The 24,814-nt window shown below is 52.8% G+C and overlaps 1 protein-coding gene across 3 annotated transcripts in view; it reads right to left on the bottom strand.

The window, feature by feature from the left end:
* Window positions 1–13,721: 13,721 nt before the first annotated feature.
* The window catches only part of NUP214 (nucleoporin 214), a 93,316-nt gene continuing 82,223 nt past the window's right edge, over window positions 13,722–24,814 (bottom strand). For all 3 annotated transcript variants that reach the window (XM_045288498.1, XM_045288500.1, XM_045288499.1), the window contains 5 exons: window positions 23,133–23,285; window positions 19,207–19,378; window positions 16,189–16,331; window positions 15,339–15,363; window positions 13,722–14,794 (listed from right to left, as the gene is read on the bottom strand). In XM_045288498.1, coding sequence (XP_045144433.1) covers window positions 14,761–14,794; window positions 15,339–15,363; window positions 16,189–16,331; window positions 19,207–19,378; window positions 23,133–23,285 — 527 coding nt within the window. In that variant the 3' untranslated portion in view covers window positions 13,722–14,760. The remainder of the gene's footprint in view (window positions 14,795–15,338; window positions 15,364–16,188; window positions 16,332–19,206; window positions 19,379–23,132; window positions 23,286–24,814) is intronic.

Raw genomic sequence — 24,814 nt, 5'->3', positions numbered from 1 at the left:
TCAAGAGGTAATTTTCTGCCTCTAGAAAATGAACTTCTCTGAGGACCTATGCTCCATGGAAGGAAAGGGGATGTAAAATATGAGGATACATTGTGCCAAAAGCCATCTCCTGGACTTCACCGCAGCCTTTGAGGAAGCAGTTTGTATCCTTGGGGGCAGGTGTTTTTACACTTAACCTTCAGCTCTTGAAACCCCTGCCACCTGGACGGGGCTTCCTGGGGGGTGGGGGGGATGTGGAGTGACCTGATGCTGTGGGCGGATGTGGGTCCCTGGTGGACGCTTCTCATGGCATAATGGCAGGGCCTCGGTCCTGTTTTTTTAACTTTCAAATGTGTGTTGGCAGTAAAGCACACACCGACGCCCAGTGTCCACAGTACAACTTAGTGGTGTGAATTGTGTTCTTCGCGCAGTATGGCCATTCCCACTCTCCTTTTCAGGGTAACCTCCTCCCCCAACCTCCCCCATCAACTCACGGCTCCTGAAGTGCCTGGCCAGACCTTTCAAGAGGCCGGGATCAATCTGATCCCGTAGAGATATTTCTTGTACGAGTATAATGCTCACGGCAGACTTTCTTTTAACAAACTGGACTAAACTACTGTTTGGTTTTACAACCAAACAATTGTGGAGGTTTTTTTTTTTTTTTTGCTTAAGGTTTAAAGATGATCTCAGGGCAATCGTTTCAGGGGTTATGAATCCAGGGAATCTGAACTCCGTGAAAACAATTTTGTTCTGTTTCCTTTTGATGAGGATTTAAAAATAGGATCTTTGATTAAAATGCTCAGTACTGGTAGCCAGGCACTTCCATACTCGGGCTTCCTGGCCAAACTGAAAAATTAAACGCACCATCATTGAGTCAGTGCTGACTCGTCATGACCCCCGGTGTGTTTCTGCGACCGTCACTGTTCTCAGGAGTAGAAAGTCCAGTCTTTCTCCCGAGAGACTGCTGGTTGTTTCGAACTGCTGACCATGCAAATCATAGCCCACCGCATAACCTCTACACCCCCGGACTTCCTGGCAGAGGAGACAGTCATTCATAGAGGCAGTTAGCCAACATTCCATATCCTATTTCTTAGGATAACAACATTCCATATCAGCTGTTCTTCCAGGCAAATTGAGGCTGTTTGTTGTGCCCTGGGTGGTCACGTGCAACCTTGAAGACCCCCAGGCACTTGTAAGACCCCAGGTATCAACCAATGAACGAGAACGTAGAACAAAAGCTCTTAAAAGGCTATTAGACCAATTATTTGGAAGGTCCCACGAAACCCTGGCTTTAGACCTCCAAACTAAGGAACCAATTCCCATGAGATTTTTGGTTTACATAAGCAGCTACGCCTTTTTGGGTTTGTTCCCCCTTAGTGTTGTTGCTGTACATATGTCACACACCCTGTGCCAATTCGCGCCTTTTACAGGCACACAACTTACGGACAGCAGCAGTGACGCCAGTCAGCCGTGCATCCCTACCCCCGATCAACTCAGTGTTTCCAGTAACGCCAACCCCCTGCCCCTTTCTCCCATCCCCCTGTTGCCATGAACACACTGTCCTCTCTGCACATTTGTTCTTCCGTGATTGATTTCACTTGGCCTCGTGTCTTCAAACACCATCCCCAGCGGAGCACGTGCCAAGACGTCATGTCCCCTACTGGCTGAGCAGCGCGGCAGTGTCTGGACGGAGCACACTGTGCCGATCCGATCATCTGTGGATGGGCGTTTAGGTGGTTTCCACTTTGGGGTTGTTGGGATGAGAGTGGCAGAGAACCTTGCTGTAGACTTTCTGCTTGTGTCTGCTTCCGAGTCTGTCTAACCAGGAGTGGAATGACTGGCTCACAGGGGAGCTCTGTTTTTCTTTCTTTTTTTTTTTTTGAGAAACTGCCGCTGTAGGGTACCGGGACTGCGCCATGTTGCATTCTCATGGGCAGTGGGTAAGGGTTCTCATTTGCCCACATCCTGGCCAACATGTTATTTTCTGGGTTTGATCTCACTTTGAACCTGAGCTGTGCTGGTGGGCGTGGCATGGTTTCTCACTGTGGTTTTGATTTCCAGCTCCCTGACGGCCAAGGATGTGGATGGAGAAGCTTTGCATGGGGTTGGTGATCCTTTCAGTGTCCCTCCGCCCCGACGTTCAGCGATCACTTGGCTTTGGTTGCTGATCTGGCTGTAAACAATGGAAAAAGACTCCCCTTGGGACTTCTGAAGGTGTCTCTGATCAGTTGGGCCTCTGAGAATAAGCCTGGCAGCAGCGAGCTCTGTGCCCAGGCACCAGCCCTTCACTGCAGTGCAGAGGACTAAGCAGTGGGTTGACACGTAGGATGTTGCTCGATTCTGGGCCCAGGGATTTCCTGCCTGCTGTTTCCTGTAAAGCTGAGTGTAGCGAGGCAGGCAAGGCTTCCACTGCCGCCTTCTTGGCAGACAGACAGCACCAGGCGAGTCTGCAATGTGGACACATGGCAGCAGCTCTGTCCAACGGTGAGGGAGGAAGGAATGACAGCACCTCCCCTGATCTGAAGCTGATGATTTTTACGCATAACGGGTGTCAGAAATGACTGTGGGATCGGTCACGTTGATGGTCTAATGGGCAGGGAACATAGGCACACCTGAATCCCACCCAGGACCCCCTTTTCCTGCCATGGGAAGTCTTAGAGAGACGGATATCATCCCAAGAGGACCTGTCACTTTCTTCCTGGCTGGGATCTTGGCTAGGGAATCTGGCAGGCTGGATCCTGAAGAGAATCCCTTCGGATTTGAGTCTAAAGCAGGCCAGGAAGCTCACGCCGTCTAGTTTTTCTTCACCCATCATGACCTTCTGGCTGGTGGGAGGGAAGAGGGGAGAATCCGACTAACATACCCAAGTTCTCTTCCCGGACTGCAGAGACTCCACGTAACAGCTCCACCTCCGACCTAACCCTTAGCGCTCCCTTCACGGGGGCTCCCAGAATGACAACCGGGGGGATGCGGTTTTCACTTTTTAAATAATGTATTTGAGCTGAGCGTCTGGGCATCAGCTCTTCACATTTCTCTTTCCCCGAGGGGAGTGGGGAAACTTGCCGGCATAGTGGTTACGAATTGGGTTGCTAACTGCAAGGTTAATGGTCTGAAACCAGCAGCAGCTCCTTGGGAGGAAAATGAGGCTTTCTACTCCGATGAAGGGTTACAGTCTGGGAACCCCCGGGGCAGGTCTGCCCTGTCCTAGAGCGCGGCTATGAGCTAGCACTGACGATAGCAGAGAGGTTGTCTGTCTGTCTGTTTGTTTGGTTTGGGGAGTAGGGAAAGGGGAGGGCAGTGCGACTTCAACTTTTGTTTAAAAACAACTTTATTAAGAGCGTCTTGAAGATCAGAAGGGGTTCATGGTAATTAAGCCAAATTTCTTTGTACTTTCATAGATCGTGCTTTTGGTATCTAAGGAATCTAAGATCACAATGACATCCGCTTATCTTTTCTTGTAAAAACAGAGTGGCTTTGCTTTACATTCATATGATGACCTATTCAGAGTTCATTTTTATAGATGGCTCAAGGTAGGGGATTAAAGCGCACGGTCTGTTTTCGGGCTTGGCTATTTGATTGCCCAAGTACCATTTGTTGAAAAAGACCACCCCTTCTCCCCTGAATGGCCATTTCATCTTTGCTGGAATGAATACGTGGGACCCTATCCGGGTTTCCTGTTCTCTAGAGTCAGCCCGTTTGTGTATCTTGATACTGATACTACATGATCTTCAGGATGGTAGCATGACGATCAGTCTTACAACCAAGTGGTGGCACCCTCCAGCTTGATTTTAAAATTGTTGTGGAAAAACAGTTGTGGCTATGATGCATCTTTTGCATTTCTGTAGGCATTGTAAAATCCGCAACTGAAATAGCTTGGTGTGATTCTGATTAGGATTGCATGGAATCTATGCATCCATTTGGAAGGCACTGACAAGATCAGGTCTTCTGACCAAAACATTTTTTTCACCGTCCTCATTTTTAAGGAGCATTCTGACTGCACTTTTCCAAGACAAATTTATTATCAGTCAGTCTTCGGATCTATGAGCACACATCTCTATGCTTCTTCAAGTTCTTCATTTCTTTTAATCATTTTATCACAATCCGTACATTCCTCCAGTGTGTCAAGCACATCTGCACATATGCCGCCATCATCATTTTCAAAGCATTCTCTTCCCACTTGAGCCCCTGATATCAGTTCATTTCTTCCCCCAAGTTCCTCATTTCAACAAGCAGTGTTCCGTAGTTTTCCGTCTAAAAGTCCTCTACACCTATTGGCAGACTATACCTCAGTTCAGTAGTTCCTATTTTTGATGCTGTCATCAGTGGGACTGGCTTTTAAACACTGAGCTCCTGATGATTTGTTGTTGGTCTACTGAAGTACCATTTGCTTTTGTGAGTTGGGCTGGTACCCTGGACCCTGGCTAACGTGTCCGAGGGGCTGTTTGTATTGCTGTTGTAGATTCTATTAGCTTTCCTGTCCAGGTGGTAACACTGTCTGCAAATGAAGCCGTTTACTTTCCCGCTTGGGTGGCTTTTGTTTCTTTACCTGGGCTTCGTGCACTGCCTCGAACCGCCAGTTAATCTTGAGTAGAAAGAAGCGGTGCGGGCAGCCACGCTGGCCTCTTCCCAGTGTGAGGGAACTCAGTATGCCTTTCACTATTAAGTGTGACACAAACACGTTTTTTTTCCCCTAGGTGCCTGTGACCAATCAGGTCGAGAACTTCTATTTCTAGTTAGCGCAAGAGTTTTCATGTTTTAATCAGGAGTAGACACTGAATTTTATCAAATGCTTTTTCGGCATTTCAGAAGATCACACACACACATATATATTTCCATTTTAGTTTGTTATGTGGCCAATTACATTGATCGATTATACTGATCAGTCTTTTAATGTTAAGCCAACCTTGTGTTGCTGGGATAAATCCCACGTGACCGTGTCATATTTATGGTTCCTTTTATATATTGTTGACTTTTATAGCTAAAGTTCTGCTAGGAATTTTTGTACCCGTTTGGATCAGGAATATTTGTCGGTAGTTTTTTGGTTTTGTGTGTCCTTGTCTGGCTAGCCTTGTTTATGGAATGAATTGGGAAGTATTCTCTCTTCAATTTTCTGGAAGAGTTTATGCAGAACTGATGGAATTCCTTCCATAAATATTGGGAAGGATCCACCAAGGAAGACATTTGGGTCTGGAGTTCTCTTTGTGGGGGGATTTTGAGTGATAAATTCAATTTCTATAGGATATAACGCTAGAGTTTATGCAGGCCACGTTTTCCTTTTAGGAGAAGCCTTTTTATTCTTTATTTTTAGGGGACCCTTTGGTAAAGTCTTTCAAGGAATTTGTCCATTTCACCTATGCTATCAATTCCTTATCATTCTGTGTTCATCATCGTTCCTTTAATACCTGAAGAATCTCTGGTGAGCGATGCGTCTCTCATGTCTGTCATTGGTCATTTGGGGCTCATCCCTTTGGCTAGTGATTTCTTAATCAAATTTCCCAATGAATGATCTTTGGTTGCATTGCTTGCTTGCTTGTTTTTTCTTCTCTTTTTGGCTGTTTTATTTTCTACTTGTCCATTTCTGCCTCTTTTGCTCTTCGTATGTCCCGTGTCTTGAGGTGGAAACCGAGGTCGTTGATTTGAGATCACTCTCCCCTCTGTGAGGCATTTGGGGCTGTGCAGTCGTATTCTGTGGACCCTCTATGGAGAGGGCAGCTTGGAGATTTGGGCATAAGGCTCCCCGACACAGAGCTCCAAACGCAGAAGCTGAGATACAGAGGGCAAGGGTTTGGCTGGCACGATGGGCAGCATCAGTTTGCATTTCTCCCCAGGTCTGGTATTCTTAACAGGAAAAACCAGGACTCATTATTTGGCAGTGTTAATCAACTTACACAGGGTCCTGGATGACCAGGATGCCGGGCACCCAGGTTCTGTTTCCTGTGATTAGACAGCCAAACCAACTGGACTTGGAATATTATATTTGCTTTCCACCCGAGTGGAGCAGCCAGACAAAATAAACATCTCGGATCAAGCATCTAATTGGAAATGAATTTGGCTTTGAGATGAACGTGACTATCTATTCAGGCAAGCTGCTCTCATGCCCTGCTCAGCGTGGGGACCAAACCGACGGAAAGAGCCATGCCCTGGCTCCTTCCAGAGTCCTCCGTGGAGGGGCTTGGGAAAAAATGCTTTGAAAGCACGATAAGCTGTTGGGAAGAAAAGGCAGTGGTGGAAGAGCTCACCGTGCCTTCTGATTTCATAAGCAACAGGCGGCGGGCGGGCATCATGATGACAAGGCGCACCTCTATAATGAAAACCAGGTTAGACGCTTCCTGTGAGGCAGGTTTTCATCTCTGTACACTAGCAGCTTCCCATTGTAGGCCCAGTGCATTTTGGGAGTCCTCCCTTCAACATGGATTGCTGAAAAGTGAAATCTCACCTGGACGGGTGCCGTGCCAAGGGAGAATTTGTGTGGTGAGGACATCGGCGGAGGGGGGGAGGCGCCAGAAAATAACCGAGGACAGTTCTTTGCAAACAGCCCGGGCTACACCTCCAAGCTACCGGGATTGCTATCCTGTGGATGTGCAGACCCCATCAATGGTCCATGTGTCCCTGAGACTCCTCAGTTCATCGGAGACCACAGGCTGTAACTAGTCTCCCTGCTGTGACTTCCAGTAATTGATTTTCATGGCATGGCTGAATCCGGGGAGATAAAATCCACACCACGAAACAGGTTGACCATGAACATTCTCCTCATCCGGTGAACAAGCCGGCCCATCACACACAGCTGCAGGAAAACCTCTTTCCGGCGTGATGTCTTAAAAAGACAGCCACTCTGGGCAAGTGCCTCGCCTTGTTTTGGAGAATCCACAAACAGCCAACAGAGCTCCTCACCACCCCCATGTCAGCTCTTTGGTGCTAGCCGGATGCTAGTGAATCACAGAGCAATGGGTCAGGAATGGAGCCGCCAGCCTTCCACACCCGCCCGACTGATAAATGATGAAGATGCTGGCGATATACAACCAACACCAGCTTGATGTACAGTGTCTCCCTCAGTCAACGCGTCCAGGTGAAAGTACTGCTGTTTCTTCTCGTTAGAGAGGATGAGAGTGGGGCTCGGAGTCACCCAGTGAGGTCATTCGAGCCCAGGTCGCCCTATGGTCTTCACTAAGACTGCTCGCTGGCTAGCGCCGCCCCCTTCTCCCCCCATTTCCTTCTTCTCTTCGGGTCTCAGTTCTCTTCTGTGCTCCAGGAGGAAATTGCTTTTTTAAAGACCCCGAAGAACACTCCCTGCTGCTGAGCCCATTCTGACGGACAGCAGCCCTGTAGATGGGAATCAGGCTGCCCCTGTGGTTGAGACTGTCCGTGGTCACTGCAGTAGCAAGCCTCATCCTTCTCCTGCGGAAGGGCTGATTTCGAACTGCTAACCCGGGGGTGGGGTGTCATTGCATTAGGTCAGGCTGCTGCACAAGGCTGTTCCTTTGAGGACTAAGGAGCACCTGACCCGAGCCATGGCCTTTTCCATCGCCTCAGAGCACGTGAGAGTTGGACAGGGGCCAAGGAAGGCCGAGCAAGAACAGTTGCCATCGAACCGCGGCGCAGGACCACGGACAGCCCAAAGGACAATCACATCTGTCTTGGAAGAAGTACAACCAGAGCACCCCTTAGAAGAGAGGATGGCGCAACCTGGTCTCCCCTTCTTTGGACACATGGTTAGGCGAGCCCAGTCCCTGGAAAGGGTATCATGCTTGATCAAGTAGAGGGTAGTCAAAAAGAGGAAGGCGCGGGCCCAGGCAGCGCTTTGTCCGGATGGACACGGGATTGTCAACAGATGGCACCCAGCAACAACAATCTTGAGGTGACCGGCCCAGCGCGTAGCCCCTGAGGCTACCAGGGCTCCTGCGGAGACTCTCGTCATGTGCCATTTCTGGGGTGCCTTGTGGGCCCGCTCTGCTCTGGGGTGGGGGGTGGCGCGTGGGGAGAAGCATGTGCTAGGGACACCCTTCCCCACGCTGGGCTGCAGGACAGCCTCACACAGGGCTTGTGGCACTTGCGGACGTGAGGATGGACACTGGTGCTTCCGTCAGTGAAGCCCACGGTGCCCTGGTAGCCTCTGAGTTGGGAGAGAAGGGGAGAGGGGAGGAGAGGAGAGGACATATCCTGCATCTCCGGAGTGGCTCAGATGAAACAAACAAACAAACAAACAAACAAACAAACAAACAAACAAACAAACAAACAAGGCTCTGAACAAAACAAGCCAGCAGTCTGCCAGGTCTGGAGGCCCAGAGCTCAGAGTGGGCGCAGTGACAGCGAGGATCTGGCCCGAGTTCACCGGCTGCCACTTTGTAAGGGGACGAGCTTGGTCCCCCTCAGCTTGCTGGACCCTGGGCAAGAGCAACGCGTGGGGCGACGGGAGGAGGGGTTCCGGCTGTGTGATCGGCAGCACCGGCAACAGAATTAGCACGGTTTCGCTTCCCTTCCGGGAGGCGGATGTGTGTTCCCTAAAACAAAGAGGACAAAAGGGAGAAGCAAACATCCCAAGCCTTGAGAATTCCGGAAGCCTCTCTGTGGCTGGTGGCAATCAGGCTGCTACATCAGCTCATACCACCCTTCTGTCAGCTGCAGTCTGACAGTGACCCAAAATTCAGCATGCCAGTCCTTCCTGTCCCCCCTGCCCGTCACCAGCCCATGTCCCCTGGGCCAGCTGGACAGAACTGGGAGGATAAGACTGGGGGGTGTGGGCTGTGGCTTTGTTGGGGTGTGAGCTATGACCCCAGCGCTGCAGGGTCAGAGGGTGACAGGTGGGCTTCCCCTGGCTAGCCCTGCACCCACAGGTCAGGCCAAGGCTGAGAGGGAAACGGGCCAGGTATCCTTCAGCTCATGCTGCCCAACTGCCTGGTTTGACCTGCTACGTGGTCTCTGCCAATCCGTGCTTCGGAGGAAGCCCTAGTGGGCCAGTGCCTGGTCTGCTTGGCAGGGCTGCTGTCTGCTGGGCCCCGCGGTGATGCCAGGGAGTCACCGTGAGGATGCCGGGTGGCCCTCTATGGTCAGACCACATGATGGCAGCTACAGCTGAGGCAACTTGTGCCAGCTAGCCAGTCAGCCAGAGAGAGACCATTGGCTCCGGGCCACCGTCCTCTGACCTCACTCTGGCCCAGAGCTAAGGTGTTCTGTGGGTGGTGAGAACCAGAGGCCCACCGGGCAGGGAGGGGCTGCTCACTGTATGATGCCCTGGGCAGCTCAGGGCCAGCCCCATGCCTGTTCTGATACTAACCTGCCTGTGTGCTGGGGGGGTGGGGGGCGGTACGGTGCGGCTGGCTCGACGCCCTTGAGCTGTCTTTCACCCCTGCCTCCCAGCCTTGTCATCCTCGCTGGAGTCTGGCTTTTGAGCAAGTTCCGGCTCTTTCTTGGAAGTCCTTCTAGGCGGTCGGTCCTCTGCCGGGCAGCCTCTGCCCAGGCCCTGTCAGGGAGGGGGAGGGGGACGACGACTGGGCAGACAGGCCAGCACAGTCCCTGCTCAGATGGTGCTGACTTGTAGAAGAGGGGCAACAGATGAGATCAAGGAAGCAATGAGTTACTATGATACTCCTCAAAATAGCGCAGTGGGAGGAGGGCGCTGGGCTGGCGAGGGCCAGGGACCTGCGTGGGTGGCTGGCCAAGGAAGCAGGTTTACAGTGCCTGGCAGGATGGGCGGGGGCAGCCTGAGGGTGCTCCTCACACAGCCGTCGGGTGTGCAGGCGGCCGGGTGGGAAGGGGGGTCTGGACCGTCTTGAGGTACGAAGGGCTCAGAGAACTGTGCTTTGCAGGCGAGGGGACGGTGGCGTAGGCAGGAACCAGGGCCTCTGACCTGTAGGCGTGGCCAGCATTGACCTGGTAAGTCAAACTCCCTCCCCGAGTGTCCAGACTAAAACCCAAGGCCAGGCCCAGCTATGAAGCAGCATTAGAGGGGACAGCAATAAGCTGGCTGGGGCACCATGGGCAGGGCGCCCTGCTGTGTCCCTAGGTGGGCTTTGTGGCAGCCGGCAGTGGAGGGCCCAGAACAATGCGGAGAATCTCCGGCCCAGGCTGCGGCGTGGAGGACTTTCTATTTATAAGCAGAGGAGCTGGAGCAATGCAGTGGTGGTCTGTGGCCTGACCTCCCTCGGCACCCTGGAAAGCCTCAAAGGCAGACCTTGGGGGAGGTGCGGGGCAGAAGGCAAAAGAAGGGGGGAGAGAGACAGCTGAAGGGCTTGGGGCCAGCTGACTCCGAGGGGAGGGGCTCTACACCAAAAAGCCCCCATCTGCACATGGTGCGTGCCAATTTAAGCAGGCGCGGCCTCTGGCCCCCCTGGCCCATTTGAAGCAATGATGGGCACACATGCGCACCAGGCTAGAGCCAATGGCACGGAGGCGCTGAGCATGCAGAGGGAAGAAGGTTCACCGTGCCTGGGGTCGCAAGCCCATTCACTCTCTCCGCTACGGCGCTGTGCAGTGTCCCGGGCAGAGGGCAGGTCTGCAGCTCCTCTGTAGTGCACGCGTGTCTCAGGAAAGAAAAGCAGTGTCAAATCAGACAGCCTAGAAGGCTGCTCCCACCCTGTTAGCCAAGGTCGGGGTGTGTGTGTGTGTGTGTGCGCGTGCGTGCATGCACACACGCATGCCTCACAAACACCAGGCCAGGGGACCGGTCCTGGGTTCTAATTTGGACTCCATCACTTCCTGGCCAGTGCCTCACAGCTTCCCTCATCCGAAAGACTTTGGTAATGGTACCTAGCTTGGGGGGTTAGCTGTGAGCATGTTTGTGAAGTGCTCTGATGTTATTTGTCACAAATGTGCTTCAGTAATCCTAGCTAGGACGCTCAAATCGAAGAACAGGTGTTAGAAATGGCTCACAGGGACCAGTCAGTTGGCTGTCTGGGACTTCCTGGGACCCGACTCAAAGCCAACACGTCCCGTCAGAACCACTTAGGAGACAGCAGACCACTTCATTTTGTTGACTTACAGAAAATATTTACATAGTAAAGGCTCACAGCAGCCCCTCAGTAGAAATGTCAAATTGTATGCAGTTCATCTGAGAAGCCCCTCACTCATTTGGCCCACGAGGGTCTTTATCTTTGGGTGGGACACTAACTTCCCATAGATGTTTCAAGGGAGACCAGGGATGTGGTCCCCACTGAAAGGCCAGGCCGAGCCAGGGAAGGGTGTGGGCGGAGAGCGATCCAGCAGATTCCAGACAGAGCATCCTTCTTTCCGTCCCAGGGCAGCTGCCGCAAACCTGGGCAAAGGTCCTGGGCAGGAGGCCTGCCTCGGACACGAGCCGGAGCCTGTTGTACTCGTGAACGAGCAAACGTCCTGTTGGAAGTGACCCGTGAAAACCCGGAGTTGGCAAAATGTGGGAGAAAACCTCCTTCAACCTCAGCAGGACAAAGCTGTTACCCTTTATTCGGTGAAGTATTAATTTGGAAAAATGACCAGAAAGATAAAGCAGGGGCGAGGAGTTAGACTGTAAGACAAGGGAAGGTGGGAATACCCCTATGGTATTCACTGGGGGAGCACTTACGAGGATGGGCAGATGACCCCAGGGAGCAGCTGACATCTAAATGTGACTCTTAATGATTTCAGCAGATTTTAACCTGGACTACCTGCAAAGTAGACATTCCGGGGCGGCAGGTTCTGTCTCACCATGCAGGTGGGGGCTAGCGATGACTGTCTATAGTGGGAAGGTTTTCTAAAAACGTGGTCCAGGGACGTGGCAATGCCAGAGCCGCGGGGAAGCTGGCTAGGTGCTCCCAGTGAAGGACCTTGCTGGCCCCACCGAGTCAGAATCTGAGTCCATGGGGTGGGGCCCACGAGCCAGGTGGACGCTGAGATGCTGCACTATCCAGTCCATGTGTCAGAGGCAACACTGGCTGGGTCCCACCGAGTCCGTTCCGACTCAGGGGCCTCCATGACAGGACAGCGCAGCCCCGCAGGCTTCCCTGGCTGCAGGCCGCCGGGTCTTTCTCCACCGGGTGCTCCCCCGAATCTGGTCAGCAGCCAAGCGCTTAACCACAGTACTACCACGTTGCTCGCTTACTTTGTGGCTGGTGCCCCGCATGTCCTTTCGTCTCATCCTCGGGACACTGCTTTCACTGGACCTCACCACTGAGGGGGAAACCCAGGCCACGCAGTGGACAACTGTCTTGTTCGGGTCATGGAGCCATGAAAGGGTAGGGTCAGGATCAGCCTGCAGGGCCCACTCTTGCCATGACGGTGAGGGGATCAGGGCCCTCACGAGGTGACATGGCTCTTGTGCCTACCAGGGGGCATTCCTTTGCTAGTTTGTTTCTACCTGTGCCCCGGAAATCCAGCCCATGGCCTCCGCCACTGCTGTCGCCGAAGCAGACGCACCAGGTACGAATGCACCGGACAGGCCACGCACATCCCCACCTCATGAAACCGGCTCAGCCTCTTTGCTTTCTAGCCCCGGAACAGACTCTCTCCGCTACGCCTGAAGACCTGGCCCCCACTCCATGCAGCCCTCAGGGGGCTGAGGGCGGCCGCTGTGATGTGGTCTTCTTGGCAGGTCACCTGTTCCCAGACCCTGCTGCCCGTGTTCTGGAAAGGCTCAAGCCCTGCCAGCTTCTCCCTGGCAGGCGGGAGCTGCTGCGCGTTCCTAGTCCAACATCCTGGCAGACTGGGTTTCAGGGTGTACCCGGGCTGTGCTCCAAGATGACCCCAGTCTTCTATCGCTGTACTCAACCCCCAGAGGAGGAGCTCAAGGGGCTGGGCGCCACCAGCAGCACATTCCGCTACCGCCACCCCCTAGCATCGATGGGTGGGGCCTTATCTGGCACAGCACAGCTGCGATGCCTTACGTAGAGCTGTCACTTGCCACCTCGCTGGAGGATTAACGTAGAGAATTTGAGGTCAAGGGGCTCAGCTGAACCCAGTTCTATTTATAAAACAGAGCCTGGGGGGAACCCGAGGGGAAAGGCCTGGGGGTTGGTCTCTCATCACATCATGTGCCCTCTCCTCCCTCAGCTTCCCACCAACACTGTGCCCAAGATGACACAAGCACGTGGGGCGTCCAGCCCAAGCTGAGTGAGAGGGCTCTCGGGGCCCGCCCTGCAGCCAACCTGGTGGCCCCCATTTAGTGGCTGAGGAGCTTTACGAGAGGGCAGGATGGAAGCAGGTGACAGGCCACCACTTCTGCAAAGACTAAAGAAGACAGAATGCACTCCGAAGTCCCAGACTCTCCCACAGGCAGCACCCGAAGGTGACGGCCAGCATGGAGACCCAGACTGTCTACTCACAGACCGCAGAGGCCGTAGGCCGTAGGAGGGAGGACGGCCAACCCTGGCTGGACACACCAGGATCCAATTCCAGTTCTTAGCTCTGCTGACAGCTGGTTCAGGGCGGACTCCTGAAACCCAAGAGTGCTATACCGGACGGACGGACGGACGGACGGAGCCTCCTCTCCAGGAGAGGCAGATACCACGGGAATGCAGTTGGGGGAACCATCTCCAATCTCCACCCCACTGAGTCAGGATGCCCGGTCTGCAGCCTGGGAGTCCACACTGGACAATGGGCTCCTAGTGAGTGCGAGTCTGATGCGCAGTCGGGACTCAGGCCCCAGACCAGGCTGCGTGTGGCGCAGGGCAAAGCCCACTCGGGCTACCTGCCCAGACCAGCCAACAGAACCAAGATGGTCAGACGGGGCTCATGTGACAGATTAATATCACACGTAAACCTTTTTTATTAAAACATTGTAAAATACAACTTTCCAATATGCAAAACTCTAAAAGGCCCCTTTCAAACCACCCCCACCCCAACCCCTCCAGCCATGGACTCCACCCAAGTACTGCCACCCTCTGGGCCTGGGAGATACGGACGTCTCACCCCGACTCCTAAAAGATATGGCCTTCTAGGGGGACACAGTCCACTCCACCGGCTCCGCTAGCAAACACTGTCCAAGTCCAGCCTCGTCTGGCAAGAGCAGGGCTGCCCCAAGGGTTATCACACTGTGGCTGAGAGAGTGCTGGCACAGTCACCAGTGTCACTTATCACATCCTGGAGATAAGGGCCACCTCCTCTCCAGAGTAGAAGGAAGGAGCTGTGGGACACACAGTGCCCAAGAGTCACACAGAGGTCAACAGGGGCCTTCAGAGGCAGCATACCGTTGGTCAGAGCTCAGTCGTGGAGTCTCTCTGAGGCAAGGCGCCGGCCACCCTCCTCCTGGCCTCCTTTCGTGGCTGCCTCACAGCTACCAGGACCTGCCCCTGAAACTCAACTGACGCCGCTGCAACGGGAGTTCGGGTGCCTCCGCCCGGTCAAAAGGGCCAGCATGTCAGGGCCCTGACGCACGACAACTAAGGACATGCTGAGGAGACACGGAGCTGTTATCTCAGGAAGATGGCCCTCCAGCATTCAGCTCCCCGGCAGAAGCCCTGTCTTGGAATGCTATGCTGGTTACTGTGGTGCCATACGTTGCTGGCTGATAAAGACGGCTGTGGGGTTTCTCAGAGCCACAGACAAGGGAGTACCTTTTGCAGTGGCTGTAATCCTAACCCCACATAGCTTCTGTATCACAGCAGACAGAACAGCTCAACAAACGGGCAAACAAAACCGAAACCCAGAACAAAGCAGACAAGCAATCGTTTTTTTGGTTTCTGTTGTTTCTTTCTGGGTGTGTGTGTAAAAGCGCGTGCGCTTCCGCATGGCAGGTCCATTTGAGAAGTCTGCTTCAGGATTTCTGTGGGAAGGAGCTGAGAACGCAGTCAGTCAGTGACCGGAACGCAATGGGACGCTGACGACGCCCACGCCCACTCAGCTTCTCCATCCACCAAAGCCTTGGCCAGACCTGCAAGGAAGCACCGGGGAGAGGGGCGGGGTCAACGGAGGCTTCTTACTGAGGAAGGCAGGGCTCTGGAGCTTATGCAACTGTCGTGCTCAAGGTTCACACTCTGTGCTTAATGCTGCTGCAGTTCTACCCAGAAGCATCCTGTGAGAAGCGTCCAAAAAGAAGGCTTGGCAATGGCCTAGAGGCGTGTGCTCGGCAGAAAGCCTTGGAGACTCATGAGGACAGGCAGGGCAGCCTCTCTCAGGCCCTCCCTCGGGAAGGCACATTCTCCTCTACTGTCCTGGACAAGGACGTGGCTGCCCTCCCTCCTGTCTGGCTTCTTTACGAGGCTAGCCAGTCCACACCCACCGCAGTCAGAACCCCAACCGTGCCACCGAAAGCCCAGGCTTCCCAGGACAAGCCTTAGTTGAAGAAGAGTCTCCCCAGTGGACACTGCTGCACACAGGCACCAGGCAGGAGAACCTCACTCGCTGTCTTTGCACATACCACACTTCCCATCCTTATTTAAATGCAAGCCAGGCTCAAAGCCGGGGACAGCACTTACGAGTTAGACGATCCAAAGCTGAACCCTGCAAAACAAAACGAAGGTCAACAACAACAACAGACGAAGAGGACCAGCTCAGGGCAGATCTAACACTCGAGACACAGGTGCGGGCCCTGGGCCAAGTGCCCTGCCCCCGCCTCATTTCCTATGGAAAGTCCCCCACTTCTGCACCCCGCCGGCTGGATGCGCAGAAGGGACCGGAAGAAGTGGCTCTTTCCTCCAGAGGCGACCAGCCCCATCAGGGGAAAGCGCTTGGAGTGGAAGGCATGCCATTTGGGTATTTTAGGGGCTCTGCCCTGCTGCGCTGCTGGGCAGGGCGGCAGAGGGCAGCCTGTGGCACAGAGTCCATGTGTGTAGGTAGCACTCGGGAGCTCTCCTCTTTTTCTCCCTGAGGCCGCTCAAGACCCTGCGCCTCGAGGCTGTTTGCTTCCTCCTTTGTTAAAGGATGCTGCCTGACGGTTTCCCACACGTTTGCTGGGGTGATACAGAGCCAGATGCAAAGGCAGTCTGGGAGTCTCCAGATGCCACCTTTTTGGGGCCGCTGGCATGGAGTTTGGACCCCAGTTCAGTAAGACTGCGGTATTTTGGTTCTTAAATCGTGAGGGAAGATTTAATCCAGCCAGTCATACTCTTTATTTGCTAACAACCGGTACAATGTTACAAGTCTAATTAAAACCTAAAAAGAATATTTCATTTTTAAATGGCTCTCAACTTTTAAAAACAACACCAAAACAACAACTCCAAAGCTTACAACAAAGAACCTCATTTCTTTGGAAGAAAAGGCCTCCCTGTATTCAGTGCCAGCGCGGGAAAGGTGGGTGGTGCCTGTGAGGGAGGAATGGCTGCCTACCTCCTCCTCCACCAGATCCAAAGCCAGAGAAGCCAGAGCTCTGCGTCCCGAAGCCAGACGTCTGCTGGGACAGCGATCCGAACGTGGGCGCATTCTGACTCGCCAGGGTGCCGAAGGACGTGGTGTTGCTGCTGCTGCCAAACCTGGGTTCCAGTAAGACAGGGGGCTGTGGTGAGGGGCTGCTCTGTCGCTGACCACGAGAAGGCCTCAGGCCACTGTTGTAACGCAGGTGGCTGGGCAGACGTGATCACAGGGGACTGGCTTCAATTGAAGCAGGCAGTCGCACGGAAAGAACAGAGCACTGCACAGGGCAGAGATGTACCCTCAGTTTGGGGAAGAAAAATAGAAGACGACATGGGCCCCAACCAGTGCCCCGGTCGAGTACCGCCTGCTGCCTAGGAACAAACGTCAGGCCATCTGGGAATGAGGCGGCATCCATCTTCTGGCGCTCCCTGTCTCCAACAAGGCTGCTGCCCGCACCATCGTTCTATCTTTGTCACTCTCCCCCTCCCTCCCTTCTCTTCAGTGCTGCTGTGGACGGGGCAGACACCACCACGGGCAGACTGCTCACACGGCTTGCTTGGGTCAGGAACAACCTCTTGACAACTCGCTCTTCGAGAGGTCTCCTTCCGGAACAGGTACTAGTCCGTCCTGGTCTATAAAAGGGAACCAACCAGCTAGGCAGCCAGGATGCATATGGGAGAGCCAAACGGACTCACAGACGAGACTTTCCTCCGAGCACAGAAAAGAACTGGTTTCTCGCCACTAAATAAAACCCCAGGAGCCCAGTCACCCCCAACCTTCGCCAAGTGCATGGCAGCGTGTGCAAGGCAAGCTCGGAGGGAATCAGGGCTCAGCCGGCCAGCAGGCCGGCCAAGGACACCAGTTCCGTGTCTCCCAGGTCTGCTTCAGAAGCTTTACTCAACTCTCCTCGCTGGGCCTTTCCTGAGAGCCAGGCAGCAGCACATGAGCGCCCCTCCCTGCCGTCTTCACGTGGTCCGTCTGCAGTAGCACCACGGTGGGTGGGGGTGGTTAGGTGTCATCGAGTTGATTAGGACTCACAGACGCCATGTGACAAGAGGACCAACAGCCTCACGAGGTTTTCTTGGCTGTAATCTTTAGGGGAGTCCCGGTGGTGCACTGGTTAAAGCACGCAGCTACTAGATAGGGCTGGTGGTTCAAACCTGCTAGCTGCTCAGCAAAAGAAAGGTGTGGAAGTCAGCGTCCAGAGATCGCAGCCTGAGCAGCCCTCTGGGGGCGAAGCAGGAGATTCTAACTGGGTGCTGTAGGGCTGCTCTGAATTGGAATTGGCTGGCTGGGCGTGGAGTCTGGTCTTCTTTACGGGAGCAGACTGTCTTGCTCCTGTGGAGTGGCTGTGTGGGCCTGAACTGCTAGCCTTCCGGTTAGCAACTAATGGAGGATAATGGGTCTGAGGCAGCGGTCAGGGTGTTGGTGTGGCCCCGGGCAGGACTGGCTGCTAGTGGTGCAGGGCTCTTCTGGAGTACTGAAAATCTGGAACCAGACCGTGCAAGTCTATGAATACACTAAAAACCACATCGTACATTTTAAAAGGATGAATTTTATGACATGTGAATGCTATCTGAAATATTTTTTTAAATTAAAAAACAAAAAAGGACCCCCAAAAGAGGTTAGAACAAATCCCCCCTTCTTCACCAACGGCCCTGGACGAGAGTACCTCCCCTCCTTTGCCAAGGGGGCAGGAGCGAGTCAGCAGAAGGTGAGGGGGCCTGCACCCACTCATGAAAAGGGGTCCAGTACATGACCTGGACGTTGGGGTCAAGGACCTGCCCTTTCAGAGCCCGTTGTTTCTCCCGCGCATGCGGAGAAGAGGGATGGCAGCGTCCTATCGGTTTTCACGCAGACTCTCTGGGCAGGCCCGTGGGTCTTCTCGTCTCGGAAGTTCAGTGCAGGCTTTGTTCACGGACAGCTCAGTGAGTGAGGCCACAGGGGGCAGACCCCACCTTGGTTATTTACAGAACACGCTCCACTCTATTTTCAAGATAAAGATGCCATCGCCTGGCCAAACGCATCTCAGGAACCTTTCCAAGTCCCTCAAAGAAAATCCTCCCGCTCCCCAGCTTTGCCGCCTTCCCCTTCCTAAGGCCAGTTCCAGCGGCGAGAGGGCTACCAGTCACTTTCAGGTATTAGTACCTCCCTCGTATGAGAGGCGGTTTGTAGTCACCATCACATCAGTCTTACTGGAACGTTGGTCTGGACAGAGGCCATGTTCTCATCGGGGTTTTTTTGGGCAACCAGACAGAAGCTCCGGGGACTTGACGACAAATGCCGGGGTGAGTGTTTCAGGGACGGATGTGTGCACAGCTGAAGGGACAGCAGTGAGAGCTGGTGGTGGAGGGGAGGGGGGTGCGGGCTGGGGGCTCATGAGACAGTGGGCTGACTGACCTCCATAGCTAGTTGTTTGCTGGCTTCTAAGGACCGTGAGTCATGGGAAAGCAAACAGGTGAGAACGACTCATTCAGAACCCCCTCACAGGGGTGACCGCACAGGGCACAACCAACCCCCCACTCCTGTCTCCTTGGTCCCACTTCTGCTCTCAGGGCAGAACCACCCACAGGCTTTCCCACGGTTTCACCTTTACGGACGCAGGCAGCCTCAACTTTCTCTCTCAGAGAGGATGGCGCCTTCAAACTCAGGACCTTGTGGGTGGCCGCCAACCACTGTGCTATCAGGACTTCGTTCTCACAAGATAGCCAAAGCAAGACGATTTACACCCATGTAACCAGTTCTACCAGGAGCATGGGGCTCTGTGGCCATCAGGGGAGAGCAACACTGCTGAGGTCAGCAGAGCCAGGTGTGACAACAGGAGGGTCCGGAACCTGTGGCAAGCTGCTAACTGATTTGGGGGTCGGGTGTCAGCTCACAGCCAGGAGGTGGGGAGAACATAAAGAACCTTCTTTCCAAAACAAGAACAGTGGGCCCCGCTCTTTTGGCTGACATAAGCAGTTGGCATCCCCAGGTCCCCCCCGGGGGGCTTACCCGAATCCACCAGCGCTGGCGGCCGCAGTACCTTCTCCGAACACTTTGCCTCCCGTCGAGCCCAGAGGGCTTGTAAAGGCTGGGGCTGAACCGAATGCTGGCACCCCTCCAAACCCAGGGGATCCCCCAAAAGTAGGAGGGCTGCCAAACACTGGAGCAGCACCGAAGCCACCTGAGCAAAACAGAGGCGACAAAGAGGAGCAGGGAGAAAGAAAAGAGACGGGAAGTGAAGGCATTAAGTGGTAGGAAACCAAATCAAAAGAGGGAAAAAAGGGGGGGAAACATGATGTTAGAAACTCAAATGCAAATAACCATAACATAGGGCAACACCTTTCTATCAGCAAACAAACCTTACCGAAACTCACCAAACCATACCACCCCTCCCCCTTCCAACAGAGGGCGAGGCGTGCTGGGAATTCTAGTCTGACCCCGTGTTTGACCCAGAGACCCCCAGGCCCTTCTGCAGGCACGCTAGCTGGATGCCACCAACCCCTGAGTGGTCACTGGAGACCAGACGACCACCAAGGTGCAACCCGGGACTTGGCTGGCCCTTTCTCTGCTTTGAGCCATTTTGCGCTTCCTCGTGGAGAGCTCCAATCCCTGCCCAGCTGTCAAAAGACTGTATTCCTCATCAACATGTACTGGCAAGGGATCTAGTTCCGTGGGAAGCCAAATTATTTAAGCGGCAGAGGCTTGCAAGCCCCTTGTGCAGAGAGACTCTGCTTGGTGACAGCCAAGCTGCTGAGTCTCGGGCTCCAGTGCTCAGCCAGGGCCTTTACTTATTTAAAGCCCAAGGGCCCTCACATGGCTCCCAGCCCCTCTCTCTTTGCACACGAGAATAAATGAATTAAAAAAGAGAGAAACCGCTTTCTTTCTGCAGTCAGGAATGACTCCTCCCTAAAAAGCACAAACCAAAATTCCTTCATTGGAGGAAGTTTGCAGCAGAACCCACAGAATAGACCAAGGACGGGGATGGTGGCAGGGTGGGGGCCATTTTTTGCAGGCTCCCAACAGGTGGTCACACAGGACAGAGCCACGCTGTGCCAGGCAGCAGTCTCCTCAGGCGGGGGGATGCCTGGCAGGTTGAGAAGATGAATGCCCACCCCCTCTTCCCTATCCTTTCTGCTTCTCCAAGCTACCAGTGCTTAAGCCATCCAAAGGTGTTTGTCACACGGGCGCTCGAGTGCCTGCTGACCAGTGGACAGAGCAATACCAGACGTGCAGCTCTGGAGGGGATTGGCCTTTTTCCAGGAAGTCGAGAACTGCTTACAATGAGTACTGGTCGATGAACTAGCTGCTAAAGTGAGTAATGGGGGGGGGGTCTAGGAACCACCAGGGGGCTGAGAAGCTTTTTTCAGAAGCCAATCTGACGAGTTGGGCTATTTTACTGGACACAAGCTTCCGCTACTGGTGCCAGGCAGGATCTCATACTGCATCCGAACAGCTAGCAGCTACATGCGCTTGCTCACTGTTATTTTGAGATCCAATTATTTGTTTATTTACCACTGAGAGGGTAGCAAAACCGAGAAAGAACTTTTGCTAAGCTCGTGTTGGGGTAGCATCCTGCTTTTCAAACCATGAGTGAAATTCCAAGCCATGATAATGGAAACTGCTGGGTTACAAATATAACAGACTGGAAAAAAAAAAACCTTGCGCTTGAATTATTTACAACCGATCACAGCTTTCGTTACACTGCCTTCTTCAACAAACAGCACTTTATCAGTGCCTTCGACGCCACATTGTTTAGACTTCTTGGTGGGAGGCGAGTGAAAACTGAGACGTGACAATGAAACACGGTAAACCGGACAGCGGAGCACGGGAGCTTCATCAAGCGCCGACAGGGAAAATGCCCCCAAACAATGAGCCACCTGGCCCACAGCCCAATGCGATGGCTGCCAGTGGTCTTTTTGGCTCAATGAGGGAGGTGGACACCTTCCTCCTGACGCGCAGGGGACTGGGTTTTATGAGGTCCCATATTTTCACAATCCTCTTCCCCACCAGAAACAAGAACTTAATAGCCGTCAGCAATAATACAGCTGCCACTTCACGGAGGGGCGGCCGGCTCTGGGCCAGGTGCTTCATTGCAGTTCATTTTAGCCTACTTCACAGGTGAGCAAACTGCGGCTGGGAAAACGGATGTGCCTGAATGTAACCAGCTGGTAAGGGACACTGCTGGGAATGTCACTAAACCAGGGGCCGGCAAATTTCTGAGATGGAAGAGCCAATTCTCTCTCAACAACTGAAAGATTATCTGAGAGCCATAAATATATTTTTACAAACAAATGAAATCACCATGATCCGAAAAATATCCTTTACATTTTTCACTTTTACTTCAGAGCCACAGATACATGCTGGAGAGCAGCATATGCCACATGGTTCTCAAGCCGCTGCGCCGCCACCCTCCCTCCACTTCTACGAAACCTGTCACTCTGCTGGCTCCTGCGACAGGGACATCCCCTATTCTTTCCTTTCCACCAGTATCACTTTCTGAGGCAATTACATTGATGGGAAGACGAACATTTTGGGGTTTTTTTTTTCAAAGACTCATCCAAACTATCAACCTGAAAATCATCCTTCAGGCCGGCGACGGTGACCCTGACGCCCGACACTGTAGGGGCAGCCTGGCAAGGGCAACGCTGCCTCTCCTTCTGTGCAAGGGGCTCCCCGGGGCGCCACCCTCCACGGCAGACTCCGTCACAGACACGTGGGGGCTTCGGGGCTCCTCCCACCCGCACTTGCACATGGTGGGCTACTAGTTGTTCCTCTCAGGTCTCTCAAAGGCGCTTTCTCTGCTAGAGTGCGAGACCTAGGTGGTTCCACGGGTCACGATCAAAGTGGAAAGGCAGTCTACAAAGTGGGAGAGTACTTTCTCTTTAAGACAGAAAAAGGAAAAATACAGGGGTCAAATTTTCAAATCAATTGGAACTTGACCCCAGGACAAGGAACCACATATGAGGACAATCACAAGCATCAAAGAAAACAGTATCGGATTCTTAAATAATAATAGTAAAGTCCTGATGATTATTATTGAACAAAAAAGTTTCAGTCACAGGTGCAAATTTGCCTTATTAGGACATACGGCCAAAGCTCTGTGGCCGTTATCATTTTTATCTCATCCCCCGGGTCCCGGGGTGGTCTAAACACGAGGCTGCAGAGCCCACTTCTCAGGCCTTAGGAATTCTAGGAAAGGAGTCTAAAAAACTGACAAAGGGGCTAGCCTACCCAACTGACAGGTATGAATTAAAGTGCAGAGCTTTTGCAAACACGTGCAATTTAGGCTCTAAAATCCGGCCATTCCAGTCCCCCCACCTGAAGCCCGAGCCACCTACACACGTGGAGTGTGTACAACCGCATGGACAGGGAGAGGCGCTGTGCCTGTGGGTACACGGGGAGTTTGCATTTAAGAATTGCGTTCTAAGCACACAGTCTGCTCCTCACTCCCTTCTGAACACTCTGTGCACCTGGTGGTCCGTACAGCAGGGTCAGGGCTGCAGACGCACCCCCCCCCTCCCCCCCATAAGGAGATAAAGAGTCTAGTGTATGTTTTCTCCTCTGAATGTGTATGTATGCTTTTAAAGTTTAAATTACAAATGCAATGCATGATTACAAAATACTCAAGTTTATAAATTTATGATTTAAAAGTAATACACTGGGATGAAAAGTGATTTGGGGGAAGAGAGGGAAAAATAACAGACTTAAGAATTAAACATCCACTGCCTTGCCTATGCTAGGTAAGGGCCCCGAGCCGTGTCAGAAACATAGTAGATGCTCAATAAATAATAATAATTTTAAAAAGTGAATTGGTGGAGAAAAGGACTTCAACTACCCCACCTGCCTTCTGAGATAACCACCCTGGAGCTATCAGCTCCTGGCTCTCTCTGAACCAGGCAATGTCAAGGTAACCTTAAGTGGCACACACAGGATACCTGTTTTATTTGGAGTAGAAAATCCGAAGCCTTGGGAAGCCACACTTCCTCCTCCAGAGCTGAATGTGCCCGCTGGTTTCTGCTCTCCAAATGATGAGCTGGCAAATCCTCCAAATGTCTTGGCCCCACTATTTCCGAACAGGTTAGAGGTATCTGGAGAGATGAAGAATATGTGTGAGGGAGACCCACAGCAGGCTAAAGTCCTTACTCCTTAGAAAAAGAAAAAAATACACCCTCAGCTGGGTGTCTGGGGAGAAAGGGGTAACCAAAGAGTCTAGGGTGCAAGGGAGCCAGGCTCCAGAAACTCACTCTGACTCTCGTGCATCTTGATGACAAGTTTTTAACCATTTTGGCCCCAGGCCCAGGATTTTCTGACATGATTCTATAGACACCGAACCAAGAGGCAGTGGAGACATTATGTATGCATCAGGAGTCCTGGTGGTGTAGTGGTTACAAGCTGGGCTGCTAACCAGAAGGTCAGCAGTTAGAAACCACCCGTCGCTGCCCAGGGGAAAGATGAAGTTTCTCTTAAAAAGCTGTTGTCTTGGGAGCCCACAGGGGCAGCCCTCCTGTGTCCTACAGGGTCGCCACGAGCCAGAACGGACTCGACGGCACTGAGTCTACAGCACTGTGTAGGCATGATGGAATCTCCTGTTTCGAAACGCGTCTGTGCCCATAGCGGCATTGGCCCATCCAGCGACAGAAGACTTGGTTTCTTCGGATTAATAAGGTTTGCTTTTGTTGGTTCCCTCCCCTCAATGCTTGTCAGAGCAGGGAAACAAAGAGAGCGAGCTCAAACCAGGAGAACAGCGCCAAGGTCTGCAGCCGTGCTGTCACCGGGCTCTTGCTGATGGCTTCCGAGGGCAAGGAACACGGTGCTTCAAAAACACATGGAAAAACCGGAATGACAGAGAATGGACTTTTCCTGGGAACTTTTCGAAGCCCCGCATAAAACAGGCCAGCCAAGACTTCCTTCCAGATTTCCACTTTTTAAGCGGTTCATTTAAGCTGTTGACCTTCCAGATAGGCCACTCCTTCAAGCACTTAACGGAATCTGATCCAGAATTAAAGGAAAAGGGGAAACTTCCTACTAAAACAAGGAGCCCTGGTGCACAGTGAGTTAAGCATCACGGTGCTGACCACAAGGCCAGCAGTCAGAAACCCATGAGCCTATCCCTGAGCGAATGAGGAGGCTTCCGAGTTCCGGCAAGAGCCCCAGTTTCAGACCCACAGGGCGGCTGTGAGGCAGAACCAACTTGATGGCAGTGGGTTTTATTGAACTACTAGAAATCAACATGAATGAAAAGTTTTTGGGTACAAGTCATGTAAATCTGTCAGACTATATGAGGGCCTTCAAAAGAGTTCATGAAAAGATTCAAATGTCTTTCTTTTAAGCCAGAATTAGGACATGGAAGCAATAGTGAGGTAGCCAACATTTAACAGGCAAGGACAGTGGGTAGAGAGGGAGGAGGAAGAGCTGATGTATAGCATTTATGTTTTCCTTGGTAGAAATGCTCTTACCACAGCTGACTGCAGGTTACCAGTGTGATGCCACAGATCAGAGGTGGGGCAAGATGTTCACAGCAGGTTTTCCTAAGCAGATGCAAGCTAGCTCCACCAACCCATGATTAAGAGAAAGCAATTCTTCAAGAGTTAAGTCATGGTATTAGTCATGACTCAGC

Source organism: Echinops telfairi, unplaced genomic scaffold, assembly GCF_000313985.2.
Source record: "Echinops telfairi isolate 266 unplaced genomic scaffold, ASM31398v2 ScPeMD7_22;HRSCAF=79, whole genome shotgun sequence".
NCBI classification, from domain to species: Eukaryota; Metazoa; Chordata; class Mammalia; order Afrosoricida; family Tenrecidae; genus Echinops; species Echinops telfairi.
The sequence above is the reverse complement of the archived record's forward strand: the minus strand, read 5'-3'. Positions and strand labels throughout refer to the sequence as shown.